At 40.1% G+C, this 17789-nt stretch overlaps 1 protein-coding gene across 4 annotated transcripts in view; it reads left to right on the plus strand.

Moving 5' to 3' along the window:
- ATG2B (autophagy related 2B) overlaps positions 1 to 17789 on the plus strand; it is a 70721-nt gene that overhangs the window by 4453 nt on the left and 48479 nt on the right. For 3 of the 4 annotated variants that reach the window (XM_060263213.1, XM_060263215.1, XM_060263216.1), the window contains exons 2-11: positions 3414 to 3576; positions 5083 to 5235; positions 6887 to 6989; positions 7949 to 8111; positions 8705 to 8884; positions 11091 to 11187; positions 11726 to 11908; positions 12486 to 12640; positions 14180 to 14291; positions 15621 to 15882. In XM_060263213.1, coding sequence (XP_060119196.1) covers positions 3414 to 3576; positions 5083 to 5235; positions 6887 to 6989; positions 7949 to 8111; positions 8705 to 8884; positions 11091 to 11187; positions 11726 to 11908; positions 12486 to 12640; positions 14180 to 14291; positions 15621 to 15882 — 1571 coding nt within the window. The remainder of the gene's footprint in view (positions 1 to 3413; positions 3577 to 5082; positions 5236 to 6886; positions 6990 to 7948; positions 8112 to 8704; positions 8885 to 11090; positions 11188 to 11725; positions 11909 to 12485; positions 12641 to 14179; positions 14292 to 15620; positions 15883 to 17789) is intronic. The other variant, XM_060263214.1, reaches the window with a different exon arrangement.

Below are 17789 nucleotides of genomic sequence, written 5' to 3' on the forward strand. Positions count from 1 at the left end.
GCAACTTGCATAAGAATAATTCTTGCTGGTTTCTCAGAAATGGACAGGCATTTCCCCACTGGTTTATTAATGGTGTTGTTTCCTTAAGTAAAATAAAACAGAAAGCCAATGGCATGTTAATGGCTAATAAAGTTTATTGCAGCATAAGCCTTTGTGAGTCAAAACTCACTTGTCTGTCTGTCATAGACAAGCCTTTTAAAACTCCACATACTTCAAAATAAACATTTCAAAAGCAAGGTAATGGTAGGAAACAACTAGTTTGGATTGGTTAATATAAAACAAATGAAGGGGTTATTTCTCAAAATAAAAGGAAAAAAGGCCAAATGAAGAAATCTTATAGGAATTATTTTAGAGAATAAGCCCTGCCTCCCAAGAGTGTTTGTTTGTTTAAGGAGCCAATTTCAGAAAGATTTTTCAGGAAGGCCAGGCACAGGTCAATACAAATAGCAAAAAATCCAGGAGGCCATAAAAATGCTAAAAAAAAGATTCTTGGGTCTGACAGCATTATTTTATAAGATGATGCAGAACTTGTAGATCCACTGAAAAAGTAATGAAGAACCTTCTAGAATCAGGCATGCTTATAAATTCCAGGCATGATGCAAAAATAATTGTGATGCCCAAGGAAGAAAAACTTTTATCTCTAGTTACATCCTGTAAGCCTATTTGAGTCTTGAATAGTGATTTATAAACAGATTAAATACAATTTTGCATAAACATCTGTACCAGGACAAAACAGGGGCATTGTGAAATACATAAATGCTGGACAACAAACATTTAGCATGTTATAAGTGCAGAAACTTGTGTCCTATCACTCTGCCCAGTGAGGTCTGAAGCCTCTGTGGCAATCATCTTCAAATGTCCCACCTCTCCTCCATGACTCTGAACCAATTCTTGTAATTTTGTCTTCCTGCAAATCCAAATGACTGGCAGCCAATTAGAGCCCATAGAACTCCACTGGGTAGGAGGGGGTGAATCAGTCTCACCTTAAGAAGGGTTAAGAAACCTGTTTTACTTTTGGATAAGGATTTTGTGGCTGTGGAAAGGAGTGTCGGCTTAGCTGGGCTTTTATTTCAATCTTTAGTTAGGGATGTGGGATTGCCTTAGGGAAGAAAGCTTTATGTTAGTGTGGCAACTAAGCATCCTGATAAGGTCCCATCATTCCCAATTTATGTGTGGTAAAACACTTTAATGTGCTGAGGTAGCCTTCTGGAGAAAGGAGAATCAGATTTCCTTTCAGGTTTATTTACTTTAATTGAGGTTCAGTTATAAAATCATTTCTCTTATTAGGGCAAAGTTTGTAACCTTTGGGGGTGACGTTGGGAGCCTGTTTTACTTTATGTATTGAGGCCATCCACAGAAAGCATTAACCTGTTAAATACTTTTTTCTGTTAAATTCACATTTGTTGTTCATCTCCATTTGTCTTATCTGTCTAGTCAAATAAGGAAAAGTTATTTCTATTTATCTCACAAGCAAATACAGCTTTGGTCTAGCAGGTCTCCAAATAAGAGACCTTTAGTGAGCATGTAGTTTACACACTTTTTTATGTTGTTCAGTCGCACAGTCGAGTCCAACTCTTTGCGACCCCATGGACAAAGTCACGCCAGGCCCTCCTGTCTTCCACCATCCTCCGAAGTCTGCTTAAATTCGTGTTTGTTACATCAGTAACGCTGTCCAGACATCTCATCTTTTGCCGTCCCCTTCTTCTTTTGCCTTCTGTCTTTCCCAGCATCAGGATCTTCTCCAGTGAGTGCTCCCTTCTCATTTGGTGGCCAAAGTATTTGAGCTTCAGCTTCAGCATCTGACCTTCCAGTGAACAGTCTGGGTTGATTTCCCTTAGGACTGACTGATTGGATCTTCTTGCAGTCCAAGGGACTCTCAAGAGTCTTTTCCAGCACCACATCTCAAAAGCATCTATTCTTCTGCGCTAGGCCTTCCTCATGGTCCAGCTCTCACAGCCATACATTACTACTGGGAATACCATTGCTTTGACTCTACGGATTTTTGTTGGTAGGGTGATGTCTCTACTTTTTATTATACTGCCCAGGTTCGTCATAGCTGTCCTCCCAAGGAGCAAACGTCTTTTAATTTCATGGCTACAGTCACCATCTGCAGTGATCCTGGATCCCAGAAATGTGAAGTCTGTCACTACTTCCATGTCTTCCCTTTCTGTTTGCTATGGTGTGATGGGGCCGGATGCCATGATCTTAGTTTTTTTGATGTTGAGTTTCAAGCTTAGTTTTGTGCTCTCCTCTTTCACCCTCAACAAGAGGTTCTTGAGGTCCTTCTCACTTTCTGCCATTAGAGTGGTGTCATCTGCACATCTGAGGTTGTTATGTTTTCCTCGGCAGTCTTAATTCCTGCTTCTGCTTCATCCAGGCCAGCATTCCACATGATGTACTCTGCATATAAATTAAATAAACAAGGTGACAATATACATCCTTGTTGAACTCCTTTTCCTATTCTAAACCAATCAGTTGTTCCATATCCCGTTCTGACTGTTGCTTCTTGAACCTTATACAGGTTTCTCAGGTGGTCTGGTACTCCCAGAGGTGGTCTGGTACTCCCATCTCTTTAAGGACTTTCCACACTTTGTTGTGATCCACACAATCAAAAACTTTAGCGTAGTCAATGAAACAGAAATAGACGTTTTTCTGATACTCCCGTGCTTTCTCCATAATCCATTGAATGTTGACAATTTGATCTCTAGTTCCTCACCTCTCCGAAACCCAACTTGAACTTCTGGTAGTTCCTGATCTACATACGGCGGAAGCCTAGCTTGTAGGATCTTTAACATGACCTTGCTGGCATGTGAAATGAGTGCAATGGTGCAATAGTTTGAACATTCCTTGGCATTACCCTTTTTTGGGATTGGGATATAAACTGACCTTTTCCAATCTTGTGGCCACATTTTCAAAATTTGTTGACATAATGTGTGCATCGCTTTAATAGCATCATCTTTTAGGACTTTGAATAGCTCAACTGGGATACTTTAGTGAGCACATAGTTTATGCACTACCAATCGTTTAGTCAAAGCTTGTGTCCCCCTTTTTATTTGATTGTGGGCAGTCAGAGTTTAGAGCATCCTTAGGAGAAGCCAGAGTGGAGGATTGGACATTCTTTCCTCCTGAAGGCAGTTGCCTGAGAGCCTCCCCCCTCCCCCTCTCTCTCACCCACCTCATAGCCTTCACATCTTCCTCTAGCCTAAAGTGGGATATAAGTAAGTTTCTGGTGTGTGTGTTTGTGTGTATACACCACTGTATTATTTTTATGTGCTGGGAGTGCTATTGATAATGTAGAGTGGATATTTTTATTCCAGGCCTTGGAGGTATTTAATATGGAAGAGATCATTTTGGATATGGATTCTGTATGCTGACATAAAATTAATTTTGGCTCTCTCTCTCTTTCCCTTTAGAGTCTTAATGAAATAATGGAGTCAGCAGATGCCCCTCTGGAAGTTACTGAAGGGTTTATTCAGTCAATTTCACTCTCTGTTCCCTGGGGCTCTCTACTTCAAGATAACTGTGCACTTGAAGTGAAGGGCTTAGAGTTGGTCTTCAAACCAAGGCCCCGTCTAGGTAGGTTTCTCAAATAACAATATTTTACCATTATCTGTTATTTTGTTTCAGAAATTTTAGCAGTAAAAATTATTCATTTTTATTGATATTCCAATATTACCAAATGTCTGCTTGATGGATAGAATTCTACTGTGAATGTATCCTGCAGGGTCAGCTGTACCTTTTAGATTATATGGTAGCAGCTCTTACTTGTAAATGGCATACTCAGGAGATGTAGGATAACTGTTCTTGTGTGGGTGCATTTCACTGCTTGGACAAGGTATGCAAATCTTTTGACTTGCATGCAGCCACTATCAACTGATTCCCAGAGCTGCAGGAATATACACTGGATTCATCACGAGGACCATTTATCTTGAATTTGTTGGAGCACACATGCACACCCCAACGATGAGTGTTCCATGGACTGGAATTTACTGCGTTTTCGAAAGGACAGACCTGTTTTCCCCCTCAAGAATGTCAGTGCTTATGTAGGTACTTTGTTGCTCCAGGCCCAACTGAATCCATAACCAGCACCCAGGAAATATAGAAAAAGTAGACTTGGACTGATTTCCCACTAAACTTGCGCAGCGCTCACTCTCCATGGGGCTGCTGCTGAATTTTGCACAAACTGCCTTGGACTAGCGAGTTGTTCCACCTTTCTTCAAGTTCCTCTGCAGAAGGCAGGATCCTCCGAAAACCAGTTTCTGTCTGTCACGGAGGGAACTTGAAAAGGGGCAGGGCAACTCACCCACTTGGGGCAGCTTGTGCGAAATCCGGCAGCCCCACAGGGAAAAGGAGCAACGAGACCAGAACAAAGTGAGTGGGAAATCCGTCTTGGTGTAGCACTGTATAGCCATGTCTACTTGATGCACCACGTGAGCATGCCTGAAGACAAATCCTGCTTTTTGTTTACAGGCGGTATGATCCTGCTTGGGGTACCCTTGCAACCATCTGGGAAAGTCCACTTTAACTCCGAGGTTTCTGATATAATTTAAATCAATTGCTTTATGTTTTCTACATGCATGCCTGTTCAAATTACATCAGGGTGGCACACTCACACAATCCAAGCCTATGTTTCATTGCTTTTGAATACATTTGCAGAGGGTACTCTGATGACACACTGCAAGCTCAAGCCAGGTCTGCACCCACAGTCTTCCATGTCACTGCCTCTCACCCCAGAATACTTGGTTCCCGAATGTTGAATGCTGCATTTTGGGATATCATCTAGAAATGTGTTATGTGGCGGAAACTGATGGAATCAATGGCAAGCTTGAAGCCAGCACTTGATCACACGGCTGATTAAATTCTGCTGCTGAAACTCTTGATGTCGAAGGAGACCAGTGTGGTGAGGGGTCTCTTATCTTCTGCTCTGAATATGCAGAACACCTGAAAGACTGTCATTATTGTATTTAGAAGTTGTACATCTGCTTTATTGTATGTAAATCCTGCATGGATGCTCTTTGGTTTTGATCATCCTCTAGCTGCAGCATGTTAATGGGCGAGCATTATATTTCTCCTGTCCCACAGCTTCTGGTTCAGAGCCAATGTACTGGTCAAGCTTTATGACTAGCAGTATGCAACTTGCAAAGGAATGTCTCAGCCAGAAGCTGACAGATGAACAAGGAGAAGGGTCCCAGCCATTTGAAGGACTTGAGAAGTTTGCTGAAACCATTGAAACAGGTATTTAAGCAGCAGTCTACTGGGATATGTTTTGTTAAGTTAAAGTATCTGTACAGTTGGGTCACCATAAGGATTATCACTTTAAACCTGACAGTACATCAAATAATTATTTAATTTCATTATACAAAGGTTGTTCAAGTTACAGGGAATTAATATTTGATGGTTTAAAAACCTTAACCTTTCTTTGTAAAAATTAGGGGCACGATCTAGTTTGCCTGTGAGTACCCCTGAGTCTGAAGAGACTTGATATAGGGCCCAGTGAATCCTCTTTCTCTCCCTAGGTACAGAGGAAGGCATATAAGCATGCCTCATGGAATAATTCCTCCTAATATTCCTGATTCGCAAATAATTTCTGCTCTGTGGAGATATGGCAGACTGGATTGTTACAGTGGGCAGATATCTTTATTCCCTTCTACATAGAATTGGAAGGAGCCAATGTAGTCCAACGGCCTGCTCAGTGCAGGGTCAGCCTAAAGCATCCCTGACAAGTGTAAATCCAGCCGATACTTGAAGACTGCCAGTGAGGGGGGAAAGCACACCATCTCCCTGTGCAGCCAGTTCCACTGCTGAACTACGCTTACTGTAAAAAAAAAAAAAAAGGTATTCCAATATCCAGCCGATATCTTTTTACTTGTAATTTAAACCCATTATTGCAAGTCCTATCCTTTGCTGCCAACTGGAACAACTCCCTGCCTCCTGTAAGTGACAGCTTTCAAATACTTATAAAAAGCAATCATATTCCCTCCTCAACCTTCTCATCTCCGGTCTGAATTTTACCAAGTCCCTCAGCCTTTTCTTGTAGGGCTTGGTCTGCAGACCCCTAATCATCTTTGTTGCTGTTCTCTGCACCTGCTGCATTCTGTCAACATTCTTTTTGAAGTGAGGCCTCAAAAACTGTGCACAGTACTCCAGGTGTGGCCTAACCAACAGGACTATGGCATTTTGCGATTTGGATGTTATGCTTCTGTTGATACATCTGAAGGTCTCATTAGCTTTTTGTGTAGCTGCATTACCCTCGCTGCTCATATTTAGCTTACAGTATAGCCATAACTCAAGATCTTGTTCACACACACTGCTATCCAGAAGTGTGTCTTGTGTCTGGTATACGTGCTTCTCATTTTTGTTATCCAGATGTGAAATTCTGCACTTATTCTTGTTCAACTGCATCTTATTCACATCCATCCACTTTTCCAGTGTGTTCAGATCTTGTTGAATTCTATATCTTCTTGGGTGTTTGCTACTCCTCCAGTGTGGTGTCGTCTGCAAATTTAATGGTTAGTCCCTCCACCCCCCCACCCAGTAATTTATGAAAATATTGGAAGGTACTGGGCCCAGAACCAACCACTGTGGTACCCCGCTGGATAACTTGCTCCGATCATACTAACTTCTGTGGAGTGATCTATGGACAGGCACCTAGGTAGGGTGAGAGGACTCCCTGGGCTATATAATAATCCCCTATTTAGACTTTGCAGCATCCAAGGTTCATGTTATTACTCTTAAAATTGTAATATTAGAGCAATCTGTAATATTTTAAAAATCATATTTTTTCTTACACCAAGGAGATATATTGATTTTGGCAGATATAATATTTAAATAATTGAATGCAGTATCTTAAGTTTTACTCATTTTCGTATGTGACTTTTTCTTATAGTTTTAAGAAGAGTGAAAGTAACCTTTTTAGAAACAGTTCTGAGAATTGAACATGTGCCAGATAATTCTAAAAGTGGAACAGCACTTGAAATTCATATTGAGAAGTAAGTAGTGTTTTTTTAAATTTTAAAGTAAAGCACAGATTTTTCATCAGTATGCAAGGATTTACAGTATGGAAATTGATGGTTTCCAAAGCAACTTGAATGAGATATGCCTCTGTTGAGTGCTTTAGACATAGATTTTCAGGAAGGAAAAGATTTGAGTTATTCTACAGAACCTGAATCTTTACTGATGCTGTGGGACAGGCTATATATGCGCAGAATTCTTTTGTGCCTGCTTAGTATAGTAAAGTTTTCCTACTTCATTGGCCTCGAGGCCTCTGTTTCGCCTGTAATGGTGGCAGAATCTGTATGGAAGTCTGATAGAAACTGAACTGTTTCCCTGTAGAACAAGCTGATGACTCTGTACACATTTTTCTACCTCTGCAACCACTTAGTAGAACTCTGAATGCAAAGTATTTGTGACCTCTGCTTTTTATTTGCCATTTCCAATTATTTTTCTATTTAAAGCAATTCAGGTCAATTGTTTGGGTAGTTATTCATCATAAGATCTCCAAAGAAGCATCAGTGGTTGAAAGCTCAAGACCCAGAACTTTGGTTTCATCTCACAAATGAGAAAAAGTTGATGAATATCTAGCCTTTGTCATACATTTGCTTGATTCAGGAAGGGTAACCCACATGAAGAAATAGGTATTCTTGATACATATAGACTCAGTCTTCAAATGGGCAAAATGAAGGACATCCACTTCCAGAACTTGAGTCTGGATGGAAATGCTCTTTGCTGGCTGTTAGTTCTGATTGAGGCATTTAAGCAGATAGTAAAGCGGGTTTACTTGGAGGAAACATGCTTTTGATTGCCCTGCAGGAATTTTAAAATTTAAACAGAATCTTTAAAAGTTTGGTAATCTTTAAAATAGTTAAGATACCTTCTTTTACGCATGAGTTTTTAATTGTGGTTTTTTGCAGTCTGTCCTTATTTCATAAGTTCCCCTACCCTTTTCCAGAACAATGTACTGTGATGAAACTGCTGATGAATGCTCTGGAATTAATGTACATCAACCCACAGCTTTTGCTCACAAGTTACTTCAGCTCTCAGGTGTTTCTCTCTTCTGGGATGAATTTCCTGCATCATCAAAATCCTCTCCAGTGTGTTCAACTACACAGTTGGTAAAAATATTTTAGATTTCAATATACATATATGTATAGTTCATCAAGTCTGTAATGTATTTTGCAATGTAGTGGGTTATCCTCATACCTTTATGCTTAGAAAAGCAACATTTTCCTGCTTCGTTGGCAGCTGATCCTATAGATGCTTTTTTTTAGTTCAAGTTTCCCTCCTTTTGTCTACTATGGTGGATGGAGTGAAAACCAAATATGGCTGACTTGTACTGCATATATTGGATTTTGGCTTTGGAGAGTTAAACTCATTATGAAGATTAATAATAGAACTATCTTTCAGCTCACCTTAGAGGATTTCAGGGAGGGTAACTTGGTATTTGGCAAAATTTTTTTTCCAGTTTTGAAAGCAAAAAGGCCCATTTTGAAATATAAAAAGCCTTTTGTATTCAAAAAGGTTTGCATTGCTTCATTCCAAGGTTCTGTAACTTTGTTAGATATTAACTAATTTCATAGTTTTGCTACAGCTGAAATTATTTAATTATTGTTATATAATGCTGTCTTTGTATACATAACAGTTGGCATGTATAATATTCTTAAATACAATGTTTTTTTTTATTGTTTTCCTCTAATTTATTTTGAAGACAACAGAACCAAAGCTTTCACCTAGCTGGAACCCAAAAATTGTATATGAGCCCCACCCACAATTAGCAAGAAACTTGCCAGAGGTTTCTCCATCAGACCCTGTACAGATATGTAAGCTGATTGGAAGAATGGAGCTCAGTCTTACATTAAAGCAAAATGAGGTGCTTCCCGGAGCAAAGGTTAGTCTACACATTTGTATTGCATAGTTGTTGACAAAAATTACAATTGAATTTAATAGTTTAGAGCATTTTGAATACACTTTTCTTTGAAACTGAAGAAGAAGATGATATTGGATTTATATCCCGCCCTCCACTCCGAATCTCAGAGCGGCTCACAATCTCCTTTATCTTCCTCCCCCACAACAGACACCCTGTGAGGTGGGTGGGGCTGAGAGGACTCTCACAGCAGTTGCTCTTTCAAGGACAACCTTTGCCAGAGCTATGGCTAACCCAAGGCCATTCCAACAGGTGCAACTGGAGCCAAGGCAGTAATAAAAACAATATACATTTAATAATCTTTAAATGAAAATGAACATATATGAAATTACTAACATAATAATAACATATCTACTAACATATATAATAAAAAATTATGTGGCTGTGTCAAATGCCCTCCTGAATAAATCTACCCTGCACAACTCTTTATTTCTTAAATTCAGCTTATATCCTGCCCTCCCCGCAAGTAGGCTCAGGGTGGGTCACAAGAACTTACGTTCTTTCCGTTGCTGTGAATTACTCTGAGAACTATGCAAGTACAATGCTGGGGATTCTCAGTACTTTCCTCTTCCTTCCCCTTTCCCTGGATGTTTCTCTCTGGTGTGCTTCTGACTTTTAGCCTGGCTGTTTCTGCTGTGTCTAGAAGAGGGGTACACACATCAGGTTCAATCCTGTACAGTACCATTAGAATGTGTTGGTGGATGCAGGTCTTGCCCACCCTCCTCTTTCCCCTAGCAGCTGCCTGCAAGTGCTGAAAAGGTAATGCTGGGATTGAGGCCCCCCCATAAGCTAAAAGCCATACAAAACAAGTGGCTGCAGTGAGGAGGAAGAAGTAATCAAAATAATCTCTCTTGCATCTGTGGTGCCTCTGCCTTCAGTGGAAGCCTTCTTGCGATAGCATAGAGACTATATAAAACTCTTTAGGGGTATTACCTGAGTGGCGTCCTGTTTCCCTTCTGATTCAAATGACAGTCCAAGATAGATAAGAGGCAGTGGCAGCAAGAATGTGGTAACCTAACAGTTGACAATTTCAGTAGCAGCAAGACATGTAGCAATTTTTTCTTTTCTCATTGGGTGTCATATTCAGTTGTAGTCCTTATTCTCCTCTGACTTCCTAATGAGCTAATGCATCAAGCAAAAAGCTTTGCTCATGTTTTGAACTGGAAATTATCTGAAGTATCTTGACTCTTTGCCAGCATCTCAGAATTGGAAAGCCAAGACACAGGAATACCAAGCACATTTACTGGAAAGCAAGAAAGCATCTAAATAAAATGTGAAGAATTCTCTTTGGAATTGTTGATCTCTCAGAACTAAGTACTGTCTCTAGGCTATATAGCAGCATCTTTAGGGAACAGACATCATCACTTTTGTTTATAGTAGGGGAATCAATTCAGAAAGAGATACAGTGACAACTTATAGAGCTGCTTTTCTCTTTCTTCTCAGCAGACTTTTAAAAACAGGATTTGTTGACAGTACTATTCATTGTGGGAGAAATCAGGAAAAAAAGAAAAGGGAGAGAAAAGTACAGGGCCAGAGGGAAAAGACAGGTGTAGAGCATTTTCAGTTGAGAGTATATTTGAATACAGTTTTTTTTTACATTGTTACCGTATTATATGTACGTTCTCAGATGAAGAGAAAATTAAAATTTTAAAGCTTAGGAGGGGCAACAAGAAGAAAAACTGTTTTTACCATTGCATCTTTGTATGGCAAATACTTAATAATTAGGTTCCATCAAGTCACAAGTGACTTATGGTGACCCTGTGGGGTTTTCAAGGCAAAAGATGAGCAGTGGTGGTTTGCCATTGCCTTCCTCTGCGTAGTGACCTTGGACTTTGTGGTCTCCCACCCAAATGCTAACCATGGCCAACCCAGCTTAGCTTCCAAACTGTAACAAGCTCAGGCTAGTCTGGGCTATTCAGGCTGTTATACTTGCCAGTGAGAAATCCAGAAGAAATCTTTAAGTACTGAAAATATCAATAGTTGGCTTTCATTAACAAGATGAGTATATAGTTTGTGTGATGAGTATGTAGTTGGCTCTGGTATTTGTACGGAACCCCATAGAACAAGGAAATTAAGTAAGAAGAAATCATCTGTTAGGGTTCATTGGGTAATCTGTGCAAAATCTGATACCTGAAAAAAAATCTTATTTCATGCACTTTGTTTTTTAAAGTTGGATGTAGATGGACAGATAGATTCCGTACACCTGTTCCTGTCACCCAGGCAGGTACATCTGCTGTTAGACCTGCTAGCAGCCATTGCTGGACCAGGCAAGTAGAAACTTCATTGTTTACTTTTGTCAGAGGGAAACACTTCTGTATTATAAACCTTGCACAATTAAATTATCCAAACTTTAAATATTTTTGACATTAAGGTTTCAATGAAGTTGGTCACTTTTAATTAAGTTCAATTTATTCAAATGGAGAGGGAGATTAAAAGTTGTGTCTTAAGTCTTTTCTGCGAATTTAAAAAACTGGATTTGGGTGGATTTGTGTGTGAGACTGTAAGCCTTTTATTTGCATTTCAATAAAAGTCTAAATAAAAGATCATACTAGATTAAAAACTAATTCATACTAAAAACTTAAAACATTCTTGTTTAATGATGGAGATGTTGAAAATACTCAGAGTGGGTCTGCAAGCAGTTTAATTCCAGAGAGTTAACTGCAGTAGTCGCTTATTTGTTGGAACCAAAGCAGAAGAAGGTCCGTTAGTTCAGAAGTTGGTGCACAATTGTATGGTGAAGGGATTTTTGTTTTCTCTGGGAAATGAATTAAAAGTCGGGTCTCCATATTCTGTTTTTGGCAACAGAAAATCCCAGTAGGATGGAATTGTCTCATAAGGATAGGAAAAATCGACCAATGCAACAGGAAGACGAGTATCGGATCCAAATGGAGCTTAAGCGCTATTTAAGAAAAGACACTTTGCCAGTGGGAGCGCAGTCTGATCCGAGTTTTTATGAGACTGAGGCAGCCAGAACTCCTTCAAGTCGTGGTGAGCAGCTATGAGCATCCTAGGGTGTGGGTATATTATCAGATCCATGGAAATGTACCATGTAGAAATAAGCAGCACTGAGAGAGATTCAGGCACTTTTTAATAGCTTCCAGTCTACTTGCTATTGTGCCCCATATTACTGGCTTTCTTTCTAGTAGGTCAGGATCTGCAGGTGGGTTGTCTTTAGTGAATACTGTCTGTAGGTGGGTTGCACCAGTAGTGCTCCTCTTATTTTCTCTTTCTCTTTTAACATTAAAACCACACACGCACATGGAATTAAGAGATGTGAAGGAGGGCAAGGGCCATTGTGTTTCTTGGCAGTAATCTACAGTATGTGAGTTTGTATAAGCAGGGCATTTTTTGAGCAGGAATACACAAGAAGGCAGTTCCAGCTGGCTTGGCATCAGGGGGTGTGGCCTAATTTGCAAATGAGTTCCCACTGGGCTTTTTCTTAAAAAACAAAACAAAACCCTGCTGCATTTTCCTAGAATAATATTGGCTTCTGAGTACTTTTAACATTAATATTTTTCATTTCAAACAAGGCATGTAAGAGCTTCTCTTTTTTCCCCTTCTTCAGAGGAGGAGGTTTTCTTCTCGATGGCTGACATGGAGATGTCTCATAGTCTGTCTTCTCTTCCACCTCTTGGAGACCCACCAACTATGGATTTAGACCTCTCTTTAACTAGTACATATACTACTACTCCTGCAGGATCTCCACTTAATACGGCAGTGGTATGTTACTCCTTATATATAAATACGTACATGCTGTATGTGACCATCTACCAGTTCCATTCTACCAGAATGGTTTCCATTAGGTGGTTGGAGGAGGGTATTATGCCTTAGAAAAGCAGTGTCAGTGCCCTGAATTGTCACACCTTGTGCCTAGCATGGGCAAGACATAATTTGATATGGTCTTGCTGTCATTTTTTTTTTTTTTTTGTAATCTGTTTCTGTTTATCTGCGTCTGTGTTTGAGAATTTCTGCCTAAGAAATGATGGTAGAAAAAGTCAAAGTTTAACTTCAGTAAAGAAAAAATGTGGGTATCAACATAGTCTACACCCGGCAAAGCTATTTGGACAAGAACTCCATCCCTCCTCCAGCCAGTGGAGAATCTTTGTATGGGCCATTGTGGAGAGGCAACATTTTTTAAAGGAAGAAATTAAAGTTCTGACCTTTAGTGGCTCCTACAGAGGTGTTGAAGTGGGATTCCCTCCAAATGCAGCCTCCTCACTGTGTGCTGCCTACCATGTTATATCTCAGTTTGGGCTCACATAGACCTCATCACCAGATGTTACTGGCCTGTTAAGTATAAGGATACAAATGCTGTAGTTCTGTTGATATACTAGCCAGTTAATATGCTTGATCAGATTGGCTCAGGTTTAATGTTGAGTGATACCCAGAATGGCCAAATTCTGATACGTAAACAACTGTAGTCAACTTTCTGTGTTACTGCTTCATCTTACTAATATCCACCAGGAATAATGTTGTATGTAAGCTATCACAGCGTCTAGAAAATCAAATTTATGTCAGATTTTATTAGAATCTAAAACATTTTCAAACTAGAGGGACTTACACATTATGTAGAACACTTTTTCTGAGAGAAACTGCTTCCCTCCTTTTCTATAATATGGGTTGAACCATACCAACTTCATACTGTGCCCCCCCCCGCTCCCCCCCAGCATTTGTCCATATGAGAGCCCACCTGACGTAAGTAGTTAGGCCTGGGGCAGGAATTAGAATTCCTATTCAATTCACAGAGCCTTGGCAGGTAACCTTAGGTGCATCACAATCTCTTGCTCTCACCTAGCTACAAGGTAGTTGTTGTGAGGATATGGTGGAGGAGGGTAGAATGACATGATCAGCTGCTTTGGGTCCCCACAAGGTGGGGAAAACTATCTATAAATACATAACAGCTTAAAAATAGGCCCTGGGACCCATGATGTATCCATTTGGGAGATCAAAAGATGCTCCTCCACTAACAGAGCAATAGGTAGGAACCAGGCCTGATGACCTGGTCCAAAATGTAATTCATGTCCTGATAATAGCAATTGTACATTGTGAGGCCCAGGTAGTTTTTTCCCCCATCAAGAAAAATGTTATGAAAATTACAGAACCACAAAATATGTCATAGTTGAGGTTGAGAGGCACACCTTCAGAATAACATCCTGAGATACTATTCATAGAAGAGCATCTGCCGAAGATATTTTAATGTTTTCTGTTGCGTTCAGTAAGCTAATGTGATGTAGGCATAACAGCAACTTCTTGTTCTAGCAGCCACCAGCATGGGGAGATTTTTCTGATCAAAACAAGCAGGAACCACAGCAAATAAGAGTTCCATCATTTACGCCCAGCGTAGTCCATCCAGCTCCATTAAGAAGGACTTGTAAGTAAATGTGGGAGCATGCTTTCTTGTTTGCTTGAAGTTTGATGAAAACATAGAAATCATCATTGCATCGTGTTCTTTTCTCATTTTTTCCTCCCAGTTTGTGAGCTGTGCAAGATAATGATATATTTTACATTTGGTGTTTAAAGAACTTGTATGCCTTTTCGTTTAAAACCAAGATGGGAGTTTGTGAGCAGTGTGTTCTAGTTTAAGGGCCATTTTGAAGTCAGCATTAAGATTCTCAAAGGTCCTTACTTCAATCTTGTGATTTCTAAGGTCTAAATCATCATTTTGACTATCCGTTCCTAATGGGTTGCATCCAGCCATCCATGCACAGAAGACACACAAAGTTCACATTGTTTGCCTCCATTCCTTGAAGCCCCCTTCTGACCCACAGAAAACTCTTTCTTGGAGTCATGGGACTACATGGAGGTATAGCTGTGCAGTTTGGAGGACTGAAGTGAGAAGGGACTTTCTGGGTCTTATACATGGCTGCTTCCTCCATCTTGTTTCCTGCCACATCAAATAAGGAGATTCCTGTCCTCAGAAGACTCTCAACTTTACCCTAGGTTTTTTTCTATTCTGCTGCTCTGTTAGCAATATGAATGCAGGCTAGTGCTGAATAGCGTAGAACTCTGGTGGCCAAGTTCATAACTGCAGCCAAAAATCATAGAGAGATATAGAGGCTTCTAAGGTGTTTGTAGAGCTTAGTGCTCATTTCATAAGAGCATGGCTACTTTCAGAAAGAGTTCTTGTAGCCAGTTTCATAAAGAGTATGTTTAAGCTCATAAAGAGGGCCAACTAAAATAAATTCCGCCACAGTGGCAAAACTGCTGCTTCCCTTCAGTGGAGCTGTTGTGCTTGATAAAGAGGGAAGAGGAGTGACTTCACTGCACTCCAGCCCTCTGGCCCAAATGGGTATTCTTCAACTTGGATAACCCAACTCAGAAATGTCTCCATGGGTGGGAAGGGGCTGCGGAAACAGAGGGGAATACAGGAAAACTCCACATTCCACGCATGGATGGCTGAGATGATTTCGATTAATCTGTGAGGTGTTCTTTACATGCTTGGACTCACTTATGCTTGGATTCACTTATACTAGAAAGAAATATATGCAATAACTGAAGGAATTTTTTTACCAGAATTAGTTTCTTAAATAGGAATGTCTTAGTGAAAGACGGATCTGATTGCCATAGTTTGCATTTAGCTATCTTTATGGCAATGTTGATCTTCACTGTTTTTTTTTTTTAAAAAATAATTAAAACTGAATTTACAACATGTGGTATATTTACAGATATAGTAACAAAATTTAACTGTATTTTGTTTCAGCTCTTCCATCTAGATCTGTCTCAGTGGATGAATCTAGACCTGAACTTCTTTTTAGGCTAGTAGTGGGTGCTTTCTCAATGTCGGTGCTTCATATTGATCCTTTACCACCACCTGAAACGTCATTGAATGTTAGTCCGCTGACACCAATGGCACAGGATTTTTTTACCCGAATAGAAAAGGTTGATCCAGTTAAGTTTCCAATGGAAGATTTTCTGTCCCTCCGAGAAGTGTTTGCAAAGGCTTGTTCACATGATCATCTTAGGTACAATTTTGCTTATTAATTAATGCAAGAAGCTATGAGCTCTTTGACCATTTTAAGATTGTGATGTAATATGTAAAATTGTAGCATACTTAAAGGATCAAGGCAGTGGGATTATTAAAGCATGCATTTTTCATAATCCTGTCAATAGCAGGTATGGTGGGTTGGGCCCTGTGGAACATTTCCAGTTGCTGTGATCTCTTGCACAAGCGTAAACAAAGTCATGCAGGTAGCCCTTGCCTGAAGTCAGCTTCACTGTATTGCATCTTGTACAAGACACCACAGAAATCGCATTTCAGCAAACCCCCTCCCTGATATATGACCTTTGGTCAATTAATACTGCACCTTAAGGTTGGACTGTAATGATGCATCAGGTACTTTTTTGATTTTTATATGCAACATCTCTGCTTTGAAATACAAATCAGAGTTTAATGTTCCATTAGCTCTCGTGCAATGTTGCACACAAGTAGACCTTGTTTAAGTACTGCACCACCCAGCGGTTTGGTAGAAAACCTGTGAGCATACTTGCAGTATACTGCATAGTCACTGTTTTGTTGAGCACATAAATGGAGGAGGATACTAGTTTATGGCTTAAATGTTAAGATGAAATGCAGAGAGGTGCCTGATTACAAGCTAATATTCTCTGCATAATTCTCATTCTCTATTTTCATATGTCTTAAGTCTTTTATATGTTTTATACTCATGCATATGCATGAGCATGTAAGCTGCCCCTGAGCCTGCCTCAGCATGGAGGGCGGGATACGAATGTAATTAAATAAATAAATAAATATGCACCCTTACAGAGACATAGAACTCTTAAAGTATCTGAGAACTCCCACTGATGTCAGTGGAGGGGTCAGTATCCTATAATTGTTTTCTATTAGTTAAATGAATGAGGGGTCAGCATGGTGTAGTGGTTAAGTGTGCGGACTCTTATCTGGGAGAACCGGGTTTGATTCCCCACTCCTCCACTTGCACCTGCTAGAATGGCCTTGGGTCAGCCATAGCTCTGGCAGAGGCTGTCCTTGAAAGGGCAGCTGCTGTGAGAGCCCTCTCCAGCCCCACCCACCTCCCAGGGTGTCTGTTGTGGGGGAGGAAGGTAAAGGAGATTGTGAGCCTCTCTGAGACTCTTCGGAGTGGAGGGCGGGATATAAATCCAATATCATCATCATCTTTAATTGCTTTCCATTAGTTAAATGAATGCGTGAGCTCTGTGTTTGTCAGAGTCCCAGAACCCACAAAGGAAAACTGGATTAGAACAGTGATCTTTTTGAACTGGGCAATAGAAACTATTTTTGGACAAAGAGAATAGGTATTTTGTTTTTAGAGTGGAAATTAAGGGTCTGTGAGGAGTTGAAGGAGAGAATAAACACCTGGAAAAATCCCTTCCCTAACCCAGTGTGATATAGTAGTGAGACCAGCATCCAAGAGATCTAGGTTGAAATCCCCACACTGCCATGTATCTGTTTGGGTTACCTTCAGCCAGTTACTGTTCCTTAGCATAACTTAGCTTTCAGAGTTGGATGAGAATAAAATGGAGGAGGTGAGAATGATGTGCATCACTATGAGCACCTTGGAGGAAGGGTGCTATAAAAATGTACTGAATAAATTAAATTTTCCCCTCCCAGGGTACAATAAACTCCTGTGGGCTTGAGTATGCCAGTTGCACCACCTTCCTCTTTTCTCTGATTTTTAGACAATGCTCAGGTCACATTGAGACATTTGAGAGGGCAGAGAGGGTTTTTTTTCCTTTTGGATTAATTAACAACTCATGTTTTCTTCATACTTAAGAAGTTCTTCCTGTGTATGTTGAGATTTTTGTCTTGTCTACGTGTGATCTGGTTTTCCTGCTTTAGTGATTGGCACAAGCTACCCACTTATTGGATAAAGAAACCTAATATGATGCTAGG

The sequence above is a fragment of the Heteronotia binoei genome, chromosome 21, assembly GCF_032191835.1.
Source record: "Heteronotia binoei isolate CCM8104 ecotype False Entrance Well chromosome 21, APGP_CSIRO_Hbin_v1, whole genome shotgun sequence".
Classification (NCBI taxonomy): domain Eukaryota; kingdom Metazoa; phylum Chordata; class Lepidosauria; order Squamata; family Gekkonidae; genus Heteronotia; species Heteronotia binoei.